Source organism: Embiotoca jacksoni, unplaced genomic scaffold, assembly GCF_022577435.1.
Source record: "Embiotoca jacksoni isolate LCO1_2020_lvr unplaced genomic scaffold, fEmbJac1.0.p SCAF_28, whole genome shotgun sequence".
NCBI classification, from domain to species: Eukaryota; Metazoa; Chordata; class Actinopteri; family Embiotocidae; genus Embiotoca; species Embiotoca jacksoni.
In genome coordinates, this window is record NW_027185379.1 from 2,394,477 (window position 1) to 2,414,818 (window position 20,342).

Here is a 20,342-nt window from a genome sequence, read left to right on the forward strand (position 1 = left end):
GTCACCCTCAAGGCTGCAGGAGTTTCCCTGGATCTGTCCAAAGTTTATCAACGCTGGAGTCCAAGGAGGGATCAAAGCCCGCTGGGCACCCAGACCTTCCACCAAAACAAGTGATCCGCCGCAGGATGGACAACTCAGTCAGCAACGGTTACCAAAGACCCGGCTCCGTGTAATGACTTTTAAAAAGCTAACACTTATGCTCATTATATATGACTACTTCTTATACTAGTGAATATATCGACTGCTGTTTAATGCCGTCTTTAACATCTTATGCATTACTTTATTACAAACCCAGTGTCGAAAATATAAGCCATCTGGAAGGAAAATTAACAACAATTTTGAACATGTATCAATAATGCTTCAATCAATAATAATCCATCAAGCACAAATGCCAAACATCCTACTTTCAAACTCCTATTGTTTTATATAGTTTTAACTCTGATTTCTCACGAGTTATGGACTGTTGGTTTGAGTAAAGGTTTTGAGAATTTGCACATTTTGCACAGATTTGGTATTTTTAACTATTGTATTTATTGAATACTCCTATTTACTGTATATTTAGAATAATTATTATCTTGTTTCTCATAAATTATTTTGTTCTTATAACCTGGAGAAGAAGTGAGTGAGTGTGGCATTACAATTTCCCTGTGGGGATTAATAAAATACTTCTGATTCTGATAAACAACCGATTTAAAGCTGTCACTTCGCTATTTTCACTATTACTATTTTCTAACATTTTTTTGGACAAAATAATGAATCACTTACTCAACAACAGACAAATTAATTAGTCATGTAATAAAAAGCCAAAGTGAGTTTTGTGGGAATATACTGTTCACTATAAGCAGTTTTATGTGCCTCCACAAAACAGCTACAAGTCAATGAGGCTTGAGGACAATAGTACTGCCACACTTCTTCCTATTTCCCCCCCCCTCTGAGTTTGTCAGCCTCCTCCTCCGTCTGTTTACGAGCGTTGAGAGGCCCCTAAGATCAGATGAGTATGTGTTCTGAGATTTATGTATTTTTCTGCTGTCGTGGGAGAGCTCGCTTTAATTACGCTCTGCCTGCTCTGGGGTTGATGTGACCCAGCAGCAGTCTGCACTTGTTCTCTCGGGACAAATGGATTGTTTGACTTGTCATGTCTGAGAGGTGAGTAACAAAGTCTCTCAAGCAGTTTCCCTGTATAGCACCCACCCAACTTGCCCTCGGCTCTCTTGTCCCCTTGAGTCTGAGGTTGTTGTGCACAAGGTCAAGTGCAGCCTTGTTATATAGCTTAACCCAGTGCAGCACCGTGCTGAAGCCGAGTCTGGCCGGAGGAAGGAAACCTCCCGTAGCTTGTGGTTCTGCCTTTCGCATGATTCTAAACAATAAGAAATGCTGGCAAGGCTGAGAGAAACTGAGAAAAGGTTGTTTTTTTGGTCAGACGGTTGAATTTCCGTCGGAGGCAGCACTGCTGACTTCATAGACAGTAATATAATAAAATATATTACATACTAATTTAAAAACCCTTTATCCTCTAATCTCTGGACATATTTGTCTTTGGATTTTGTTTTCAACTGCATATCTTAATGAAATCATTTACATAATGAGGTGCACTGAAGTGTACTGTTTTTCTGATTGTTTCAGGGTTGCTGCCAGAGCGCTGCTTTTTGAAAATGCTTCCTCCCCACAGTCTGCACCAGTTGGAAGGTGCTGTAAAAAATGCGACACCACCTGCAACAGTTTGGCTTTATTAATCCCACTCTCATCTCTTCAAATCTGCCGTGACATTGGCTGTTTTTGTTGTCTTTATAGGGATGCAAAGGCGATGTATTCCTGTGAGGCAGAGCACAGCCACGAGCTCAGCTTCCCCCAGGGGGCGCACTTCTCAAACGGTGAGCAGAGCCCGAACAAGGAAATATTTACAGTATGGTTGACATTTACTTAACTGCAGAAGTGTTCAGAGCAGCACACATGTCTCTGTGCATAGGCTGATTGGGAATTTGAACAGTATACACAGACTGAGTTATGTACTTACAGCAAACAGTAAAGACTTGGCTACTTCCCAGCGTTAGGTAAATGCATTAAATAATGTTGTTCTTTGTGTGACACTCCTATATACACTGCTAAAATCCAAAAAGCCTCAGGATTTTTTTGTATTTTTTTGTATTGCCTGTTGCTTTCTTCCATAAAGAGATGACTTGGCCCATAACCAGGGCAGGCAGGTCACTGTAACCTAGTGATGGAAGGCACCAGTGCCTGTTCCCTGTAAACACAGCCTGCAGTCAAATGCAAAAACGTCAACAAACGCTCCCTATCATTAATGAGCAGGAGGGACATTTTTATCGCTCTCCACATTAACAGGCCATTTCCTCTATATTTTTTTTCCAGCATATTTTGACAAGATTGCGTTAGCTAATTATTTTTTAAAACTGTTTGCCTTCATTTTTGGTGCATCTCAGCAATGATTACTATTGTTGTCTCATGATTTCTACTGTTTGTGTTGTTTTCTAACTCATAAAAATACACCATAGGGACCGAATATGAAAAGCAATCTGACTCTGAGTCGTGCTCAATCTGCTATTTACCATGTTTTGGAAATATTATAGTTAAATGAGTCTGCCTCTCTTTCCTTTTTGACTGAAGTATATTTTTTATCTTTTATGTCCTGTAGTCTACCCCTCTGTTGAACCAGGCTGGCTTCAAGCAACATACGAGGAAAAAACAGGTTTAATCCCGGAGAATTACGTTGTCTTCTTCTAGCAGGTGTTAACTGTGCATCTTTTTCATGGTATCCATGGAAAAAATAATACACAATGTGGTTAATAGTTGTGATTTTCCTATCACTTCTGGTAACCGACATTTCTGTATTTTATGCATTTTTAGCAGGCATCAAGCAGATCGGTATTTGTTTCAACAGTGAGAAGTTTAAAGTCCAAAAATATACCTTCCTTTCTGTACCGGCTGTGTTGAGAAATATTTCTGGGGAATCTGCGGAGGTTCAGAATAAATAGGTATAATGTAAATATTAGATGTAAATATTTTACCCATTGACTGCAATAACGTTTTTAGTGCCAGTATTAACCTACAGAATCACAAAACAATCATATCCCATTTCACACATTTTATTCTCAGAAATATATAATCTTTTAATTTTCCATTAAATCAACATATAACGATCAAGTTGTTAATGGACATCTACTGTCTCATAAACATTTGTATTAACTCTAATTGAACAAGCTGTGATTTAAAATAAAGAGAATAATCTAATGTATTAGAAAAAGCATAAATTTGTTGGCACCTTAACATATCATAAGCATTCATATTTATGGACTTTTGATCATTGTTCATCCACTGAACCTGCTCACTGCTGCGGTGCACTTTCTGGCTCGCTAAACAGTACCGTACTGTACAATAAAGCTCATAAGTGTTTCTGTAATTGCTTGTCAAACATTTTTACTCCTCATAACTGTTTATTACTTTACACTGTCACAGCAAATGTATGTCACATGTAAAAATTAGCTTTTATAATGTTATAAATGAAATGTTCACTTTTGATGTCTGTTGCGGTACTGTACTCACTGGTACACTGGTGTACTAGGAATGACAACTAGACAAGTATCAGATTATATTATGTTAAAGATGCCATTTAATAATTAATGTTCTACTTCTTTCACAACATTTAAAAAATACAAAGTCTATAATTATCTCAAAAGTTAACTTCAGTGATACAATTTCAGAAAAAGATAAAAGAAAATAATCAGCAACCCTTTTTTCTCAGTTATTACCAACTGAAAGATTTCTCCGAAGTGAAACTTTATCTGGTTAGCCAAAATGTATTTGGGAGTGTTTTTGAGATGCTGCTCCTGCCAAGATCAGGCTGTTCTTTTCCATTTACATCTCTAAGAATGTGAGGTGGCCTTGAACAGTGATGCAGGACTAATACTCCCTTATAGTCTGAATTTTCAGGGGTATTTCATAAAAGTGATATTCATATCCTGAATATGTTACATTTGGTATACTTTTTTTTATATTGGAGTTTTGTTCCCTTGCAATCATCTACTGTATGTCAACAGTACATAAACAAAATAAACAGCGTGATTTATTAGACCTGTCGTCCAAATGTCTCTTTTTTACAGTGAGTGAAAATATAGATCTCTTATAATATAGTTCTCCTTTATAGGACTCTTCCTATCCACAGCTAAATAAATATTACATTTTCTTTCTGTGAGCTTGGTAAACTCCTACATCCCATTTTTCCCATTTGATTGCAGAAGTCAAAACATGTATTAACTATTTTAAATGCAATCTGGTGTGAAGATACATGTATCTTGTCTGATGTAGATGCAGATTAAAAGTTATGAAATACTTTATATTATGAAAATATAACATTTTAGATGATTTGCAGCATTGGTACCGACGTGTCCCGAGTTGTTTGTTTCTAATGCACTTAAACTCAGTGAATTTTGTTCTTTTTTTTAAACTTTTTTAAAGATAGTCATCTTCCCAGTTTCACCTCCCTGAAGTAATCACAGTGAGTCACTCTGCTGCTATTAATTCATTAGTTTCAGTGGCAGGTTTCTATGTACTTTCTCTCCCATTTCGGAAGAAAGGCTGGTATGTATTTCTTTTCTTCTTGTTTTTTTAAGCTTCGGGACAAAAATACCAGTATCTCTAACGGTTTTCAAAACATACTGTGTAGCAGCTAGTGGGCAACAGCTATACACAAGTTGTAGGATGGGAAATGGGGCTTACACCAAAATAATACAGAGGACCTTTGTTGATTGTGATCTCTGAATTTCTGATATTCAAGATATGTCTATTTTAAGAAACGTGTTCGTTCTTGTCTCACCTGAAGAGAATTAGAGGCATTTTTAAAGATGTCTGACTGCATTAATGAAGGTTTTGAAGAATCCAGTAAGTGTGGGGTGAATAATCCGGTTACAAGCTGTCTCCACAGAGTTGTGATGTCTGTGCTGGAATCGTCACTTGGTGTGGAATAAGAGGGGCTTCACCATGCCTGCCAGGACCTTGGGAAGCTGGGAGGCAATGACCTCTGACATCATCTCTGGAAACTCCACTTTCATGGCGTCTGCCTGGATGAAGGTACTCAGACAGAACAGGTTGACCTTCTTCACTATCTGTCAGAAAAGAGACATTTATGTTTATCATGGTACTCTTTAAAGAAGCATAACTGAACAGTGTTGTTCTCAGCTCTGCGTGGGAGCATACATCATGCATGGCGTCCATCAGTTTGGTGAGATGGTAGAATCGCTGAGAGCTGGCCAACACGCCTTTCTCCTTCATGTGGATAGCCCTGGTCAGCTCCCGAATGTAGTTTTGTCTCATTTCCTCAAACACCGCCTGACTTTTGAGTCCTTCAAGGGGCACTGAGAGAAGATGGGACACTTGCAAATTGAAACAAATAACTTCTTCAAAGACTTTTAAATTAGAAAAAAGTATGATTCTGTTATGAAATACAAAAAACACTGATGAAATGTTACAGTAGTGCGAGTCAATGTTTTTCAGTCAGTGTAGAAGTAGGACGTGATAGCAGTTGCTACATGCTGTAAATCTGGTCGAGGTTCAGAGATCTTGTACAATACTCCCTTTCTTGTGTAACTCAACAGTAGATGATTCTCAAAGATTCCCATCTGTGTTTGCCACGTTGTCTTCTGACTGTGGTTAATTCAAACAAGTGAATCAACATCAGGGAATAAATGATTCTTACCTGTGTTAAGTAATATTATGGCTTTCATGCAGAGAAATTCCTCCCGGGCAACTTGAAGATTTGCAAACTCCTGAGGAATGAACTGTATTGCCAGGCAGAGGTCATAAATCGGAGATCTTCTCATTTGCTCCCTGCCAGAAAAAACATCAAATGGTTTAACAATCATGAGCCTATTTTTCCATTCAAATTACAGATTTGTGGATAAATGTAGCAGTCACCTCTCGCTTCTATTTATAAATCATTATGAATCAGCAGCCAGCTTAAATTGCCTTTGTGAGTATGGTTACTTACTGACTAAGAACCAGATCGGGTGCAAAGTATAAGTATTCACTGGTGACATTCTGAAAGGAGCGCCAGCCAAGACAGAATACCATCAGGTTCATCCACGAGTACTGGATCAGGGTCATCTGATCAGTGATGTGAAGATTACGAAACCCTGAGAAAGCAAATAAAAACCCAGTATTAGAGAACTTTTGAGCATTTAGTTTTACAGCTTCTTCCTCACAAACTCGATGCATGCTGTGTAATAAAAAAACAATGTACTATATCCCCGCGATGGAGCAGTAATATATACATTTTTTTTTTTTTTTTTACTTAGTTTTAACTTTTCGTGTTCTATTTTAACATTTGTGACCACTTGGAATCACTTGTCTCATATCCGATATCCATGGCATTACAGAGCCTTTTATCTCAGTCAGTGTTTAAGGCTAAGACCTTCAGTAAGGCTGCTCACTGGATCCCTATGGCGATAACTGTGGTGACCCTGAGATTCAGAGAGCAGTTACCTGGCAGGGACTTAGACCACTTAACGATCCACAGCAGCTGCTTCTCGCACAGCCTGTTGAGGCTGGTGAGCAGAAGATGGGGAGTGTCGGGCTGGGAGTTGTCATAACCAGAGTACACAGTCTCCGGTTCGATGTTTTCAAGGATGTTGATGATTTGTTGGGAGAGTTGCATCTCATGGATGCCTGGTATGCAAGACATGGAGGTCAAGGCCTGACTGTCGCTGGACATGGCCAAGTGGGATTGGAACATCAGGGATGGCGCCAAGCTCAAGGCTTTCAAGGCTCCAAAGCGCTTCAGCTTCCTGCCTGTGACATGAATACAAGGCCTGGTTAGATCTGATGACGAGAAGCTCAGTTTGTGTCCATAAAAAAATCACAGTACCTCAGTATTTTTCCTTCTATGCAAAGTAAATTTAATTTGAGGGGTAATATTGCTCAAACTATGCATTGCAAAGAGTTATTTTATTATTTTTAATCAAATCACTGAATATTATCTTTGATGCTGATCAGGATTTAAAACTGCACTAAATAACAACTCGGTTTAATTTCTGCCATACGGGTGCTTTAGCTCTGCTCAGAAAGAAATTTAACCAAATTGTGGTACCTCCGAGCATCATTCCTGCTTGATAGCACTTCCGGAGGCGGCACGCAGGACAATTTTTTCTCCGTATTTTGTCCACGATGCAGTCATTCCGCCCAGCGCAGAGATAACTGTGATGACCTGTTGAGTGAATACACACGATGCACACAATTATAACAATGCTTCTTTTCACATATGTCGGGAGGAGAGGCACATAATGAGGAGAAAAATTGCTAATGAGCTTTTGACTATTAGCTACTCCACTCCAGGCTGAGGCAGCGTTCTGAGACATCTAAAGAAGAAAATTAGATAGAGGCAAGGCTGTGAGAACAGAGTGACATGGCCATGGTGAGACATAGTGGCTCTCATATATCTCACACTGAAAGATAACACACACCAAAAAAAGTCCATGACGAAGAACATTGTGAACACTTGTCAATGTGATACGGCTGCTAATAAACCTTTAACAACTACTAAAGAAGTCCAGTTAGGGTTTTGTAGGCCTAGTGTTTTTATTTTATTATTTGTCTTTTGGTTTTTATTGGTAACAACACCCACAGATCAACAGAAAAAATGAAACTAAATCAGTTAGCATGGGAGGAAAATGTTCTATAGGCTACATAATGCAGCATGTTGTTTAATTGATTATAGTAACAACAGAACACAGGCCACAGAAAAAATACATTGTAGTATAGAGTGGAGCAGGGAGCTAAGAAACAAAGAGGGAAAGGTAATATAACAGTCATGCACATTTGATCTTCTGTCAATGGTCAGATGTTGAATTATTTTGTGAATTAAATTTAAGTTGAAGTATACAAAACTGTTTATGATTTAAAGTTGTTCTCTTTTACAAAAGTCCCGATACAAATATGTGGCGTGGACACAATTTTAAGCATACAAAAGCAAAAAAAGATCTATTCTTGAAATGATATGGAAATGGATTTCCAAAGATTTGTATTTCCTCACCTTCAACTGCTCTTTTAAAAAAGACTTTACAGCTCCCACAGGTTAAGACTCCATAGTGGCAACCAGATGCTTCATCACCACAGATCACACACTGTCTCTGAGGTGGCATCCTGAAAGAAAGAAAGAAAATAGGCTACACGTTGATGAACTCGTCCATAAACTACCCACATAAACAAAAATCACATCTGATGATATTAGACACAAAACAGTAGCATACGGAGAAATGCATGGACGTGACTTCATCATATAAAAGTTTGTGTATTCATTTGTCAATCGATTTACTCATAACTTGGAAATTGTTGTGCACAGACAAATAATCTGTCATCAGGCTTGCGATTCATCACGAGGCTATCTCGTCTTTTATAGGCCAAACTCCCAACTGGCACACAAGTGAAGCAAATTAACATTCAAAGTTAATGTGTGACTCCCTTTTGATTAAAGACTACATTTCACAGCAAATAGTAGCTAGTAGTTTTGCAATTGACTGATTACCCAGGGAATGAAGAGAAAGGTGGTGGATTCCTCTGAGACTGGGTCTGGTTCTGGATGCCATCATAGCCGCAGGGTGTGGACATGTCCTCGGTCATCCTTGTCGAATGGCACCAGTACTGAGGCTCAGCCGGAGACGTTTGCATCTGCCAGCGAGGAACCTCAGACTTGTACACCGTCAGTTGCGGGGATGTCTGCATGTTGGCTTCAAAGTTGATGACAGCCTTCCCGGGCAAACCGCCCCTGGAGTCAGTCCTCAGCGGGTTCACTAACTGCTCTGGCTGGTTCAGTTCGTTAAGAAAGTTAGGGGAACCTTCCGGCCCTGGTCGAGGGACTGCCGCAGCTGGCGTGAAGCTTGTCAATTCAGCCTCGCTACGTGCCAGTTGCGGCTTCCTGTCGGTGTCACAGCAGGTGTCAAAAGCAGATATCTCAGATGATGGATCGAAGTTGGGACAGGGTGTGTCCATAATCACAGAAGGCACCTTTTCAAGTTTGATGAACTTACAAGCACCGGTGGTCGAAGAGAGACAATTTGCGCCTGGTAAACTTTCGGATGTAGCCACATTCGTCCTCTGGACTTTAACTAAATCGTCCCACGGAAAACTGTCACTCTTAAAATATTCATTGCTGCGATCATAAAAATGTTTCGCAAGTGAAGCATCGAGTACATTACACTCTTTAAAAACTGCGCTGTCTCCGCTTGAATTTAGACCGTAGATCAGTGTGCCAGCGTTTCCAAAATTACGCATGGAGGACAGGCAAGTTAGAGACCGTGACTCGTTCGATGATTTCGTATTAGACCTACTGAACCCAGGTTGAATCAAGTCACTTACTATTGTATCAGAAGAATCAGCGATCGAAGTACTGATGGTGCTCATCTTTCCGGCTATTTTAGTTTCCATTTAGTGAACTCCAAAACGCGCAGCAGAGACTGGAGAGCCCAGGGTGGAAGGTGCGTAATGAGTTGTGGCTCAGAGATCTTCCTGTAATACTCCTCCCGTCAAGAAAGGCTGTCTTTCACGCAGAGGTTTACTCCACTTAATATAAAGGGTAATTATGCTCTCTTTCCGGAAATAAACCTGCCACGTTTAGGAAAATTATAGTTATATCGTTTTGTCCTGGTTGTGGATCTCATGTTTCAAAGTCGAATTGATGTTGTTTTCCCTTTTCACAGATTTCTAGTGTTCCTCATGTGTGGATTTACGCTGGCCTCGTAGCAGATGTAAAGCCTGCCAATGAGGGAATCGACAGCGAATTAATTCAGTGACAAGGGCCATTACTCTCCGCCCTACCAACATGGTGACAAATTTGGCCAAATTATAAAATAGACCAGTGGAAACTATGGAGGAGGAGATGATAGTAGGCTACAATGATTTCAACTAAATTAACCATCTGCAAAACTCAGCCTTACCAGCCCTGTTAATTATTTTCTTTAAATAAACGTGTAGCCTCACAGCCATGTGAAATGCATGAATGAAAGACTGAGTAAATATTGACACGTCCAGTTTGTGCTTTGAGATTTTAACATTTTAAGATGTCATCTAGTTTAAGTAAGCTAGTGTAGGTTTGTAAAAAAAAAATTAAAAAAAAAAAAAAAAAATCGGTTCTGCAAGAGATAATTGTTCATGTTTCTATTTCACGTCTTTTTTTCCACATTTGAATTTATTTATTAATGCTTAAACTTTAAGTTCTCCATTGTAACTGTGATTTCACTTAAACCAGATGAACAAGAAGAGACTTATAAAGTTCTCTATGGTCGAGTTATCTATATAGTTATCTATATTTCTTATAGCAGTCATATCATAAGAGTGCCTCTTACCGCCTTTGTATTAATCTAATTTACATTTCTGTTATCCGAGTTAGATAGCAGAAAGGGTTTTACTGTTCAACTTAATCAGTCAAGTATGGATGTTGCTGATCCATGATGCACACACGGGCCTTGGCCCTATCTCCTGCGTCATGTGTCATGTTTTTGATACCGTCCGGGGGAATTCTCATGATATGACCTACATACTTAACAGTTACTGATACATATCAACATGATGTGTTCTTCAAAGGCTGTAGTGGCCTTGTTTTCAGATAGTCTATAAATGTGGTTGTGTTTTTGATACCATCCGGGGGAATTCTCATGATATAACCTACATACTTAACAGTTACCGATACATATCAACATGATGTGTTCTTCAAAGACTGTCGTGGCCTTGTTTTCAGATAGTCTATAACTGTGGTTGTGTTTTTGATACCATCCGGGGGAATTCTCATGATATAACCTACAGTACATACTTAACAGTTACCGATACATATCAACATGAAGTGGCCTTGTTTTCACAATCTATCTATCTACACAAGATAGTGACTGTCTATCACAATCTATAATCTATAAATGTGGTTGATGGTGATCATCAACAGTCTTTAGTTCTCAAGCAACTGCATCTTTCGGTACTTTTTAAATCAAATGTCTTATATGGCAGAAATGTGATGTAACTACATTTTACTGGCCGTCGTGATTTTCATCTTACACAGTTGTTTGGTGCTAATTTCATCGGTTTTGCTGTTTTAACGTCAGTCATTTCTGTCCCTTATTGTTTTCTTGGTACAAATGCGTCACATCGGCTTTATTCAGGAGCTTGACAGCCAAAGTATGGTGGAAGCTTTCAGTCTTCCTGCCTGACTATATGGAGGTGAGCTGTTTGTCTACATGACAGGTCAGACTGTTCTCAGACATTTATCTTGCCTCACAGCACCTTCAAGTGCACAACAGCATCTGCTGCATTGATTTTAAAAATCCATAAATCCTCTGTACTCCACGAGGGGAAGATAACCAAAATCTATTTTAATGATATTCATTAAACATTATGATTAAGTAATCAACACATTAATAAATCACACGATTGAAAAAAATGCATCAAAATGAACGTTTTATTTTCAAACCTATCCCAAAGTATGTTGATTAACTTTAAGGTGACATTGAAGAAAAAAGTAAATTCTCATCATGAGCTATTCTGAGGGCAGTTATTACCAAAATGTTTTTATTTTATGTCGCTGACAAATTCTCACATTTTTCTGTTTTATCTGAACTGCTTTCTACTCCAAATGGATAAATCACCTCTAAATCAAACCATTTAAACAGATAGCAACAGGCAGCTCACACCGTGTTAGCAGTGACTGGGGCATATTGGAGTAACACAGTCTGAGGAAAAAAAAAAAAAAAAAAAATTACACGACTGCCACCAAGTGGTTTAATGCACAGATACAGGCATGGAAACAAAGAGGAGAGTTCTCTGCCAAAAGAGCTAAATGTGCACTAAGGAGGGAAAAATCAAGGACATTTTTATAATGAATACAGAACATCTGGTTTTATCAGGTACGTTTTTGTTTAAACATGTGTGCTGAGTCTGTGTCAGAACCCTTCTTACCCTGAATGAATACCTCATTAAAGAGAAGAATGCAGTGTTTCCAGGAAACACGTCTAAGGTTTATATGTTTTTAAGAAAGTATATCGAGCTCATTTTCCTTCTTTTCTTTTTGTTGAACATCTATGACTTTTCCCAGCTGCCCGATGAGCTCTGCCAGCGTCTTCATGTCCTGGTTCCCCCTTTCCAGCAGCTCATAACGGAGACTGGAGATGTCCTGTTTGATCTCTTTCAGTTCACCTGCAGGACAGTAGGTGAACAACATTAAATTGACGGTAACAAATATATATATATAAATATAAATATAAATATAAATATAAATATAAATATAAATATAAATATAAATATAAATATACATTTCCCCTTGGGGATTAATAAAGTAACTATCTATCTATGCCCCATTTTTTTTCTAATTTGGTGATGCAGACATAAAAAGAAAACCTGCTGAACTCACCTTCATTCACCTCATCATTATCTTTATCTCTCTGTGCTTTTAAGATGTATCTTTTGATGAGGCACTTCATTATTTTCTGTAATGAAGAATGGGATATTTCTGTTTTTAAACTGATGAGCCTAAACATTTTCAAAAAAATTAAATAAAGAAAAACAGTAAAGAAAAAAAAGAGCAGCTGCCAAACTGATTATTGTTAATCATACACTCTATGGTTTTGATTGACACATTATATAGCTACTTATATCACCTAAACATTGCATTTTATGTTCATATGCTTGTAAAACTTTACTCAGGAAAGATTAATGTCAACCGAACATTTCTGGATAATTAGCATTAAGAAATGATAACCGCTTTACTTGGTGATGAGTTGGACAAATAGATGGTTTCCCACTCAGATCTTCCTGTTGCCTCAACTAAGATTAGAAACAATAAAAAGGAGAAGAAGCACTGTTAACGCAGGTTCACTTAAAACTGCAGCGTATAGATGTGACACAAGTGGGCTCTCTACATCCTTAAAATTTAACAGAATATATATAGCCTTTATTTTACGTTCCAGAAAAAAAAAAAAAAAAAAGAATATATTCTTGCTCGAAAGCTCATTTGTTTCAGCTGATGCCTCACATTGTTAAGCTCCATCTCATTGTTTGAATTTTCTTTGTTTTTGCCGAGAGACACATCACAGAAAAATTGCCTCATTTCCAGCCAGAGGGAAACGACTGACTTGGGGTTTGGTATGAGGTTGAAGGGCACAGGCAGTGTGCCACTATTCTCAAAGTAAGAGAACCAGAGTTTAGCTCTTGCAAATTTCCACTCAACGTCAGCATCATCCTGCACCAACAGATAAGAGGGGTGAGAGACAGAGAAAACATTTGGTGAGCAACACATGAATATTCAGTATGTTAATGAATTTGTATTTGTAAGGCAGAACTGAACAACTCTGGCATAAATCATCACTCAATCCTAACCTCTATTACCATTTCTTTTAAATCAACTTATTCCGAAATAAATACGTTCCTGTAAAACTTGTATTTATCACCCACTAGTATACGAACAAGAAAATGGGCGGAAATGTGGATGGTTAAGCCGTACCTCAATTTCTTGGAAGGAGTTGTTAAACATGGCAATGAGCATATTCAGCAAGACAATCACCATGATGATGTTGTAGACTCCGTACAGAACATAGCCAATATTCTCAATGAATTTATGGTTGATGTTAAGGACCACTGATTTGACTTCTGACAATCCAAAGATGGCCCAAAATAATGTTTTAAAACTCTCTTCAAGCCTGGAGAAATGGAGAAAGTGGAACTGAATGAGTTTAGTGCAACCAACATCATAGTTTATTTATCACTGATAAATCCAAAAGATACTTTTAAAATATTAGGCATTTTCCTAAAAACGTCGTTATTGCCAACAGTCTATAAGCGACACTTACGTTGTAAAGGCATCGTTGTACTTGGCTCCGAGGTAGTATGAATACAGATTGAACATTCCCACCATGAAAGCCACAAAAACGGTTATGAAAATAACCATGAATTTAAAGATATCTTTTACTGTTCTTCCCAGAGAGATCTGCAGAGGCCCGAATCTCTCATTGGCAGGCAGGATGTATGCAATGCGAGAAAAACTCAGCACAACGGCAATCGCATAAAGGCCTTCAGAAATAAGCTGCGGGTCTGAGGGCATCCAGTGAATTCGAGCTGAAAATAAAGAAATGCTGAATGTGAGAATAGTTTTAAAACAATAAACTTTCACTCTGAATATCACTTACAGTGTTAGAATTCCTAATTCAAAGAAACATATATGTATCACAAATAATCCCCTATCCGATTCATGTTTTTTATTTTAACATCAGTATCCAGTTTAACGCTGGTGCAACCTAAAATTTAAATCTAATTTTAAGAAACAAATTATTGAATCACTACTTATAATACTTGAATTCTTTGATCCACACTTACCCAGCTGGAAATACTCTATCTCAAAGGGCAAGGTTGTGTTGGATAGGTCAGTATAATGCTTGTCAATGTAACACTGGGCAGAATATGCGTGCCGGAAAGCCATTAATCTGGCAATGAAAGAGGTCATAAAAATGGCCAAAATGCTGAAGTCGAGAAGGTTCCATGGTTCTGAGATGTATTCCCGGATGTCCTGCGACCAAATATCTTTACATTCTTCCCAGATCTTCCCTGTTGGGGAGAAAATAAAACATTTGGTTGACACAGAAAAGCTCTGTTTCTCTCTCAAATGAATTAATGGCAGCTATAATTTCAACATGTACAGAAAATCATGAATAAGACTTAGGGCTAGCTTTTACTTCATAATGGCAAAGCATGTGTGATATGGCTTTCACCTGTGTAGCTAAGCGAAAGTGTTACCTCTCCTTCTATGTCTTTGGAAAGTCATCACTGCTCTAATTTATTTTTGGTATATGTGGTAGGAATGAATTATTATCTACAGTATGTGGGCAATTTCCTGAGCCCGACTTAAATTATGAGAAGTAGACAAGACTGAGTGAAGAAGAGAGATTAGAGAGGGATACATTTACATATTGTTACCAAAAATAAACTGGCCTAAGAGAAGATTTAATGAGGTGTTGTAAATCAGGAAAACATAGGATGGAAGGGTAAGTATGTTTACACTCATGACCTATGACCCAAGATATGATGAGAATCTCCATCCAGGTGAAGGGGGTGGTCTTCATACGAAAAAGCTGTGAAGGGTAATCATGGGCGGTCATGTTTGGCAGCAGTGATGTTCCCGCAAAGCGGTCTGCAGCGTTCAGGACCAGCAAGCCAAGGAATATCGTGAAGGAAGCTGCATGGGCCACAAACTTCAGGAAAGGTCCACCCACGAGTTTCCCTAACTGAAGTGAGAGAATGGGAAACAGAAAAAAACGTAACATTATTTCGAGCTGCATCAGGCTTCCAAAATTAATTGTAGGCCTTTGACAGAATATCATCTCTGCACAGTGATGAGAGATTCATCAAAACAAAACAAAAAAGAAGTATAGCAGTGATTGAGCCAGTAGTTTTTGGCCACTAGTAGGAAGAGAAACTCCATAACAAACTGACAAACCCAAAGCCTTTTAATTGTATCACCTTTTAATTATTATTATTATTATTATTATGTATTAGTTTTTGTAGCCAATGTGTTTGCAGCGTTGGCCTATTCAAACGTCCAACATGGAGCAACAGTGTAGCCATCTCAAATGTCAAACGTAAGCCTGAGGGTCACTTCTTTTAGTTGTTAACAGTGTGTAAAATGTTTCCAAGATAATTGTAATAATAGTAATAAAGTTAAAACAATGCATAACATTTTTGTAACTAACCTTACTTGACGGTGCGATCCAATAAATACAGGCCAGGACGGGCAACCCGACAGCTACACCAAGGACAAGAAGGATTTTAACTGCTGTCGTTTGCTGACGTAGTCCGGACAAGTTCTCATACCAGATGGAGAGGAGCTGCTGCTGGCAGTTTGGATGTGCCACAAACTGCTCCGATGGAGGTGAGTGTGTACGTGTGTTGGTGCAATTAAGAGATACGGACAGACAATCAGGGATACGGAAAAGGCTCAAATATTACATATACAACCACAAGGTTAAAAATTTAAGAATTAAAGTGTGCTCATTTGCTTACCCTTTTAACTTCATATTTTATTGCAAGTTTTAACCTGATGAGGTTTTGTCTGCTGCAGGTTTCAGAGCTATGAAACAATTCAGTGTCCCCATTTAAGATGGCCTCCACTTCCTCTGTGTTTCGACACAAATCCAGGAGTCCCACCACGAAGTCTTTGCACTGCATGGACAGTTTCTTGTAATCGTTCTGCATCAGAGAAAGGCAACACATGAAGTACCTTTGAGTCTGACTGTCATGAATCACGAGTCACTCATAGACGAACAAAACATGTAACCCGTCCCAAGTAATCCATGAATTAACAGGATGTAGCGTTGTTGTATTTTTTTTGTGAGAAATTGAAGAAAATTTGAATTTAAGTCCTGTACCTTGAACTCCTTTTCAGTGTTTGCCAGGAGTGCCAATTCATTGCTCAGTTCCAGAGCTGCCATCACAGGATCTTCATTGGAGAGGCAAAGATATGCTGGGCTGGCCAGGCCTTTGTATGCATTGATGCGGGACTGTGAGTGGCTGAAAGAGTCTTGCCTCTGCTGCTCAGTGCAGGTCACGCACTGACAGAAGTAGTCATGGGGCCGCTCTATGCGGGCCCCCTTCAGAAGAAGCACATGCACTATTTCATACTCGTGGCACTGGGAAGCCAGGATGATGGGAGTGATGTCGTGAGAGAAACGTGTGCCATCCTCATCATAGGAAAAGAATTCATCATGTGTCTCCGCCTGGCTGGGGCTGTGAGTCAGCCTCTGACCGTCTGCAAAGGCCTCGTGGCTCAGTATGGCCTCAACTATGCGGGTGTAACCTTTACTAATGGCTAACAGTAAAGCATCTCCTAATCTAGCGAGTTCGTTCTTCTTAAGGAGAAGCTTCGTAACCTCTAAATGCTCATTGGCAACTGCCAGCTGCAGTGCATTGTGGCCCATATGGTTTACGCAGTTCACGTTGAGGTCTGGCAGTTCTTCTAGCATCTGCCTCACTTTGGGAATGTTGCCATATTCTGTAGCTTCTAAAAAACTGTCCTCCGTCACAGAAAGGCAGGTGGAAGACTGAGCATTAAGCAGGTAACCCGCTCCCTGTAAAGCTTGCCTCCGGGCTTTGGCCGCAGCCTGCCGTAGCATCATGGCTTCATCGCTCCATCTAAACACAGGTAAACACATTTTAGTTTCATGGACTGCAAATACAGGTAGTAACTTTGTAAAATCATTACTGGGAGACAAAATACCCGGTTTTCATTTCCAAATAGAAATCACACCCATTTAAGGGAGATTTACTGATAATTTCGCACTAAGAAATTTACTTTAACTAATCAACTGGTTTATAAGATCAGCTCCATCTATATTTCAGAAAAAACGGCTTGGAAATGAAACAGCAGTGACTCAAGCAGTGAACGGACAACAATGCACAGTAGGACTCAGCTGAATTAACGCCTGCACTGAATGTGTGACGCCACCCACAGACCCATCATCTGCTCTTCTTCATATCATTTCCTGGCATGGTGCTGTCCATCCACTCAGCTGCTACCTGATAACCGGGCAAATTTATTTTCTATAGTATTACACAACAGAATTTCATACACAATGCCACTGTTTGATCATGGAAAACATTGAAATGATAATGGTAACTACACAGTACAGACTAAGATCATACTCTATGATGGGGACTATTTTTTACATTAATTATACTTTGTGTTGTTGTCAAACCAGTAAATTTACTTTCTGTTCACTAATTACATTTGAATAATGTGGTTATCTCAGGAGCTAATTGCTTCAGATGATGCACATGATGATAGATGATGACAATGCCCTCTCATTCAGTCATCGTTAGTGCTAACAAGATTTTACACAACTGAGAGATCTGATGAGTGCCAGCAATATGTTATTTTTTTCTCATACTGTGCCAGATTATTCATATTTGGCATCTAGTATATGTGAGCTGAGACAAAATAAATTGAAAATGGTTTCCTGCGGTTCAGTCATAGCCAAGAGGGATCCTAACAAAAATGGAATTATGTCATAAAATGAATGACGTAAAAAAAAAAAAAAAAAGAAAAGAAATGTGATTGAGTTTTTGCCTTTAAAATATCATAGGTAGATGCTCCAAAAAGGTTTACCTGCCTGGATTTCTGAGAACGCCTAATAGTTTTTGTTCTGTTGCACTTCTGCATCACGACAGGCAACTGGGATGAGACCGAAAGAAAGTGATGGATCAGTAACTATGAAAAAGGAGAGAAAAGATGCCGGTTGCATGATAAATCTAATATAACATCAACAATATTAATTACAAAATATTTTTCTGCTATTAACTGCTGGCTGTGTACATGTGATATTAGGCTGATAATTAATCTTTGTACTAACAAAAAAAAGCATTCCAATCCCCTTAAAGATAAAGAACAAAATGTGTACATGTCAATCAGAGGCAAACAGGGGAGTCAAAAGATGGGATGTTGCAGTTTCACCAGTCTTATACTGCTGGACCTTGTAGGAATATCATGTTCTTATTTTTCTTTCCATCTTTCTAAAACACTAATATTTCTTCAAATATCTTCTGGAAATTAGGCACAGCAAAATCCAACAAAATACTCCACTCACCTCAGAGAAGTCTGATCTGCCAAATTATTTTACTTTCACTTAAATTAAATCGTTATGTCCCAAAACTTTATCCAAATGTGACCGTCTGCACCTCAAGTTCCCGACTCCTGTTAGCCCTTGGACAATGCACCTGTCAGACTGACTCTCACCCTGCATCCGACGTTGGGTTTTGACGCTGACAGTGCTGCCTTTGCACGCCCAGTGGGCGGTTTTCCATCAGGTTTCAAGGTGTGGTTTATAACACAGGATATATTTGGATCCTAGTATGGGGATTATGTTTAATTTCCTTAATTTCCAATAACTGCCTTCAAGCCTAAAAAGCCAGATATTAAAGCAGTTTGTCAAACTAATAAAGGATTTAAGCGCAGAACAACACCAACCTTTCTGGTTTTCCCATAAATTTAGGAAGAGAGCTAAGGGATTATTTTTTCTTAACTCTTTGTGATTGTTAGATTGCAGGTTGCAAGCAATAACACCACCACTATTCTAGGTTATATGGTGTTTAACACGGTGAAGACAGCTTATGCCGAGGCCCCGTGTCTAGAGGACATCATAAACAATCAGGAAAAAGCAGATTTTCCCAAATCCTCTTAACTCACGGTGCCATCAAATATAAAAGGTAATTCCAACGCCTTTATGTTTCGCAAGGCTTCCTCCCTGAGTAGATAAGCTTTATAGAAACATTTTCAGTATATACCTTTGTAGATATTATCCTATTTGAAAATGTTGCACTGTGGTCAATGCAGCTTGAGGCCATGGTAGGAAATATGTTTACTTTATATCTATCAGTTTTCATTTTTAATTAAGTTGGTAAATTGTAGCCTAATTTATATAGAGAGCACATTTTATGTCTTAACATTTTAAAGCAGCATAGGATTTAGAGGGATCTATTTAAAATCTATCCGCCAAAATGGTATAATATAGGTGGTGACAAGTATTCAGATGGTTGCAACCAAAGACTGCATATTAAAGTAGACTTAGCCTTTCCATCTAAAAAGTGAAGCCAATATCTAAGTGCCTTAAAGTGCAACACCACTGAGGTCCCAAGGGAGTCAGCTCCAGAGAGCCTCTGACTTCAAAGACTCCCATTAAACTTCTCCCATGAAATCCAAAGTCAGTACTTTTTCCACAAGTTAATATGGTGTGATTTGCTAAATTGACCCATTCTGATTTGTGTTCTGGTGGTTGATCTGGAAATCAGTCCATCATTAATCAGATATAACGCCTCAAAGAGAGGTATGTGTGGGGATATCTTTGACAAGCCTGAAGTGCAGTCATGTTTCAGCTTCAGATGGGCAGGCGTAGTGTCAGATTGAATCAGATCCAACACCTGCACCTTCCCAGCTCACCCAAATATGATCACTTCTGTTTCTAAAAAACCTAGATGGCGATGGCCGAAATGCCAAACTCGTTTTCAAAACGTCATTTAGCGCGCCGAGGACTGACACAGCATGGTTGGTTGCCGCTTGTTTGCCACTAAATCCTACACACTGCTCCTTTAAATATTAAAAGGTGATTTAAAACATATACTTTATTTTAACCATATATTTAAATGTATCATACACCTTCTCAACTTAACAGCATTACTCTTTGTATCTATCTTCTTAGTTCCTACATGATTTCCATCGTACTTTGTTGTTGATCGTACATATTACGACACTTACAAGGTGTATTTAAAGGTAGCACGGGTGAGCGCTGCGCCCTCTGCTGGACACGACAGGTACAACCACC

General features: G+C 38.8%; 3 protein-coding genes across 10 annotated transcripts in view; 1 reads left to right on the plus strand and 2 right to left on the minus strand.

Moving 5' to 3' along the window:
* Positions 1-4,086, plus strand: part of LOC138205312 (rho GTPase-activating protein 42) — a 57,311-nt gene extending 53,225 nt beyond the window's left edge. For both annotated transcript variants that reach the window (XM_069161221.1, XM_069161222.1), the window contains 4 exons: positions 13-169; positions 1,624-1,686; positions 1,792-1,871; positions 2,651-4,086. In XM_069161221.1, coding sequence (XP_069017322.1) covers positions 13-169; positions 1,624-1,686; positions 1,792-1,871; positions 2,651-2,739 — 389 coding nt within the window. In that variant the 3' untranslated portion in view covers positions 2,740-4,086. The remainder of the gene's footprint in view (positions 1-12; positions 170-1,623; positions 1,687-1,791; positions 1,872-2,650) is intronic.
* An 875-nt stretch (positions 4,087-4,961) lies between these two features.
* pgr (progesterone receptor) lies at positions 4,962-9,429 on the minus strand. 3 transcript variants are annotated; one of them, XM_069161231.1, is made up of 9 exons: positions 9,338-9,429; positions 8,531-8,974; positions 8,039-8,148; positions 7,097-7,213; positions 6,493-6,798; positions 5,999-6,143; positions 5,708-5,838; positions 5,209-5,366; positions 4,962-5,117 (listed from the first exon to the last, which is right to left on the minus strand). In XM_069161231.1, exons 1-9 carry the CDS (start codon positions 9,427-9,429, stop codon positions 4,962-4,964), a joined length of 1,659 nt encoding a protein of 552 aa, XP_069017332.1. The 3 variants fall into 3 exon arrangements, with proteins under 3 accessions (XP_069017332.1, XP_069017331.1, XP_069017329.1); XM_069161230.1 differs by having other exon boundaries at positions 8,531-8,721; positions 8,863-9,429; XM_069161228.1 differs by having other exon boundaries at positions 8,531-9,429.
* Positions 9,430-11,428: 1,999 nt separating this feature from the next.
* trpc6b (transient receptor potential cation channel, subfamily C, member 6b) lies at positions 11,429-18,709 on the minus strand. Of its 5 annotated transcripts, none has more exons than XM_069161227.1 (13): positions 18,612-18,709; positions 18,134-18,199; positions 16,398-17,160; positions 16,033-16,218; positions 15,723-15,887; positions 15,032-15,257; positions 14,353-14,580; positions 13,830-14,094; positions 13,484-13,679; positions 13,016-13,222; positions 12,751-12,807; positions 12,395-12,470; positions 11,429-12,180 (listed from the first exon to the last, which is right to left on the minus strand). In XM_069161227.1, the coding sequence occupies exons 3-13, from the start codon at positions 17,142-17,144 to the stop codon at positions 12,014-12,016; spliced, it is 2,520 nt and encodes an 839-aa protein (XP_069017328.1). In that variant the 5' UTR covers positions 17,145-17,160; positions 18,134-18,199; positions 18,612-18,709; the 3' UTR covers positions 11,429-12,013. The 5 variants fall into 5 exon arrangements, with proteins under 5 accessions (XP_069017328.1, XP_069017327.1, XP_069017325.1 ...); XM_069161226.1 differs by having other exon boundaries at positions 18,134-18,235; XM_069161224.1 differs by having other exon boundaries at positions 16,398-17,540; positions 18,134-18,235.
* Between the last annotated feature and the right edge of the window lie 1,633 nt (positions 18,710-20,342).

Bases quoted from the DNA above. Each gene is read 5' to 3' on its own strand.
- pgr (XM_069161228.1), bottom strand. From the start codon at position 9,429: ATGGAAACTAAAATAGCCGGAAAGATGAGCACCATCAGTACTTCGATC. The intron at 8,149-8,530 runs GTAATCAGTCAA...TCTTTCTTTCAG, and splicing joins CCTTTCTCTTCATTCCCTGG to GATGCCACCTCAGAGACAGT. The intron at 5,367-5,707 runs GTAAGAATCATT...ATCTTCTCTCAG, and splicing joins CATAATATTACTTAACACAG to TGCCCCTTGAAGGACTCAAA.
- trpc6b (XM_069161224.1), bottom strand. From the start codon at position 17,180: ATGTGTTTACCTGTGTTTAGATGGAGCGATGAAGCCATGATGCTACGG. The intron at 14,581-15,031 runs GTAAACATACTT...TCTCCCCAACAG, and splicing joins TTGGGTCATAGGTCATGAGT to GGAAGATCTGGGAAGAATGT. The intron at 12,808-13,015 runs GTGAGGCATCAG...TTCTAATCTTAG, and splicing joins ATGAGATGGAGCTTAACAAT to TTGAGGCAACAGGAAGATCT.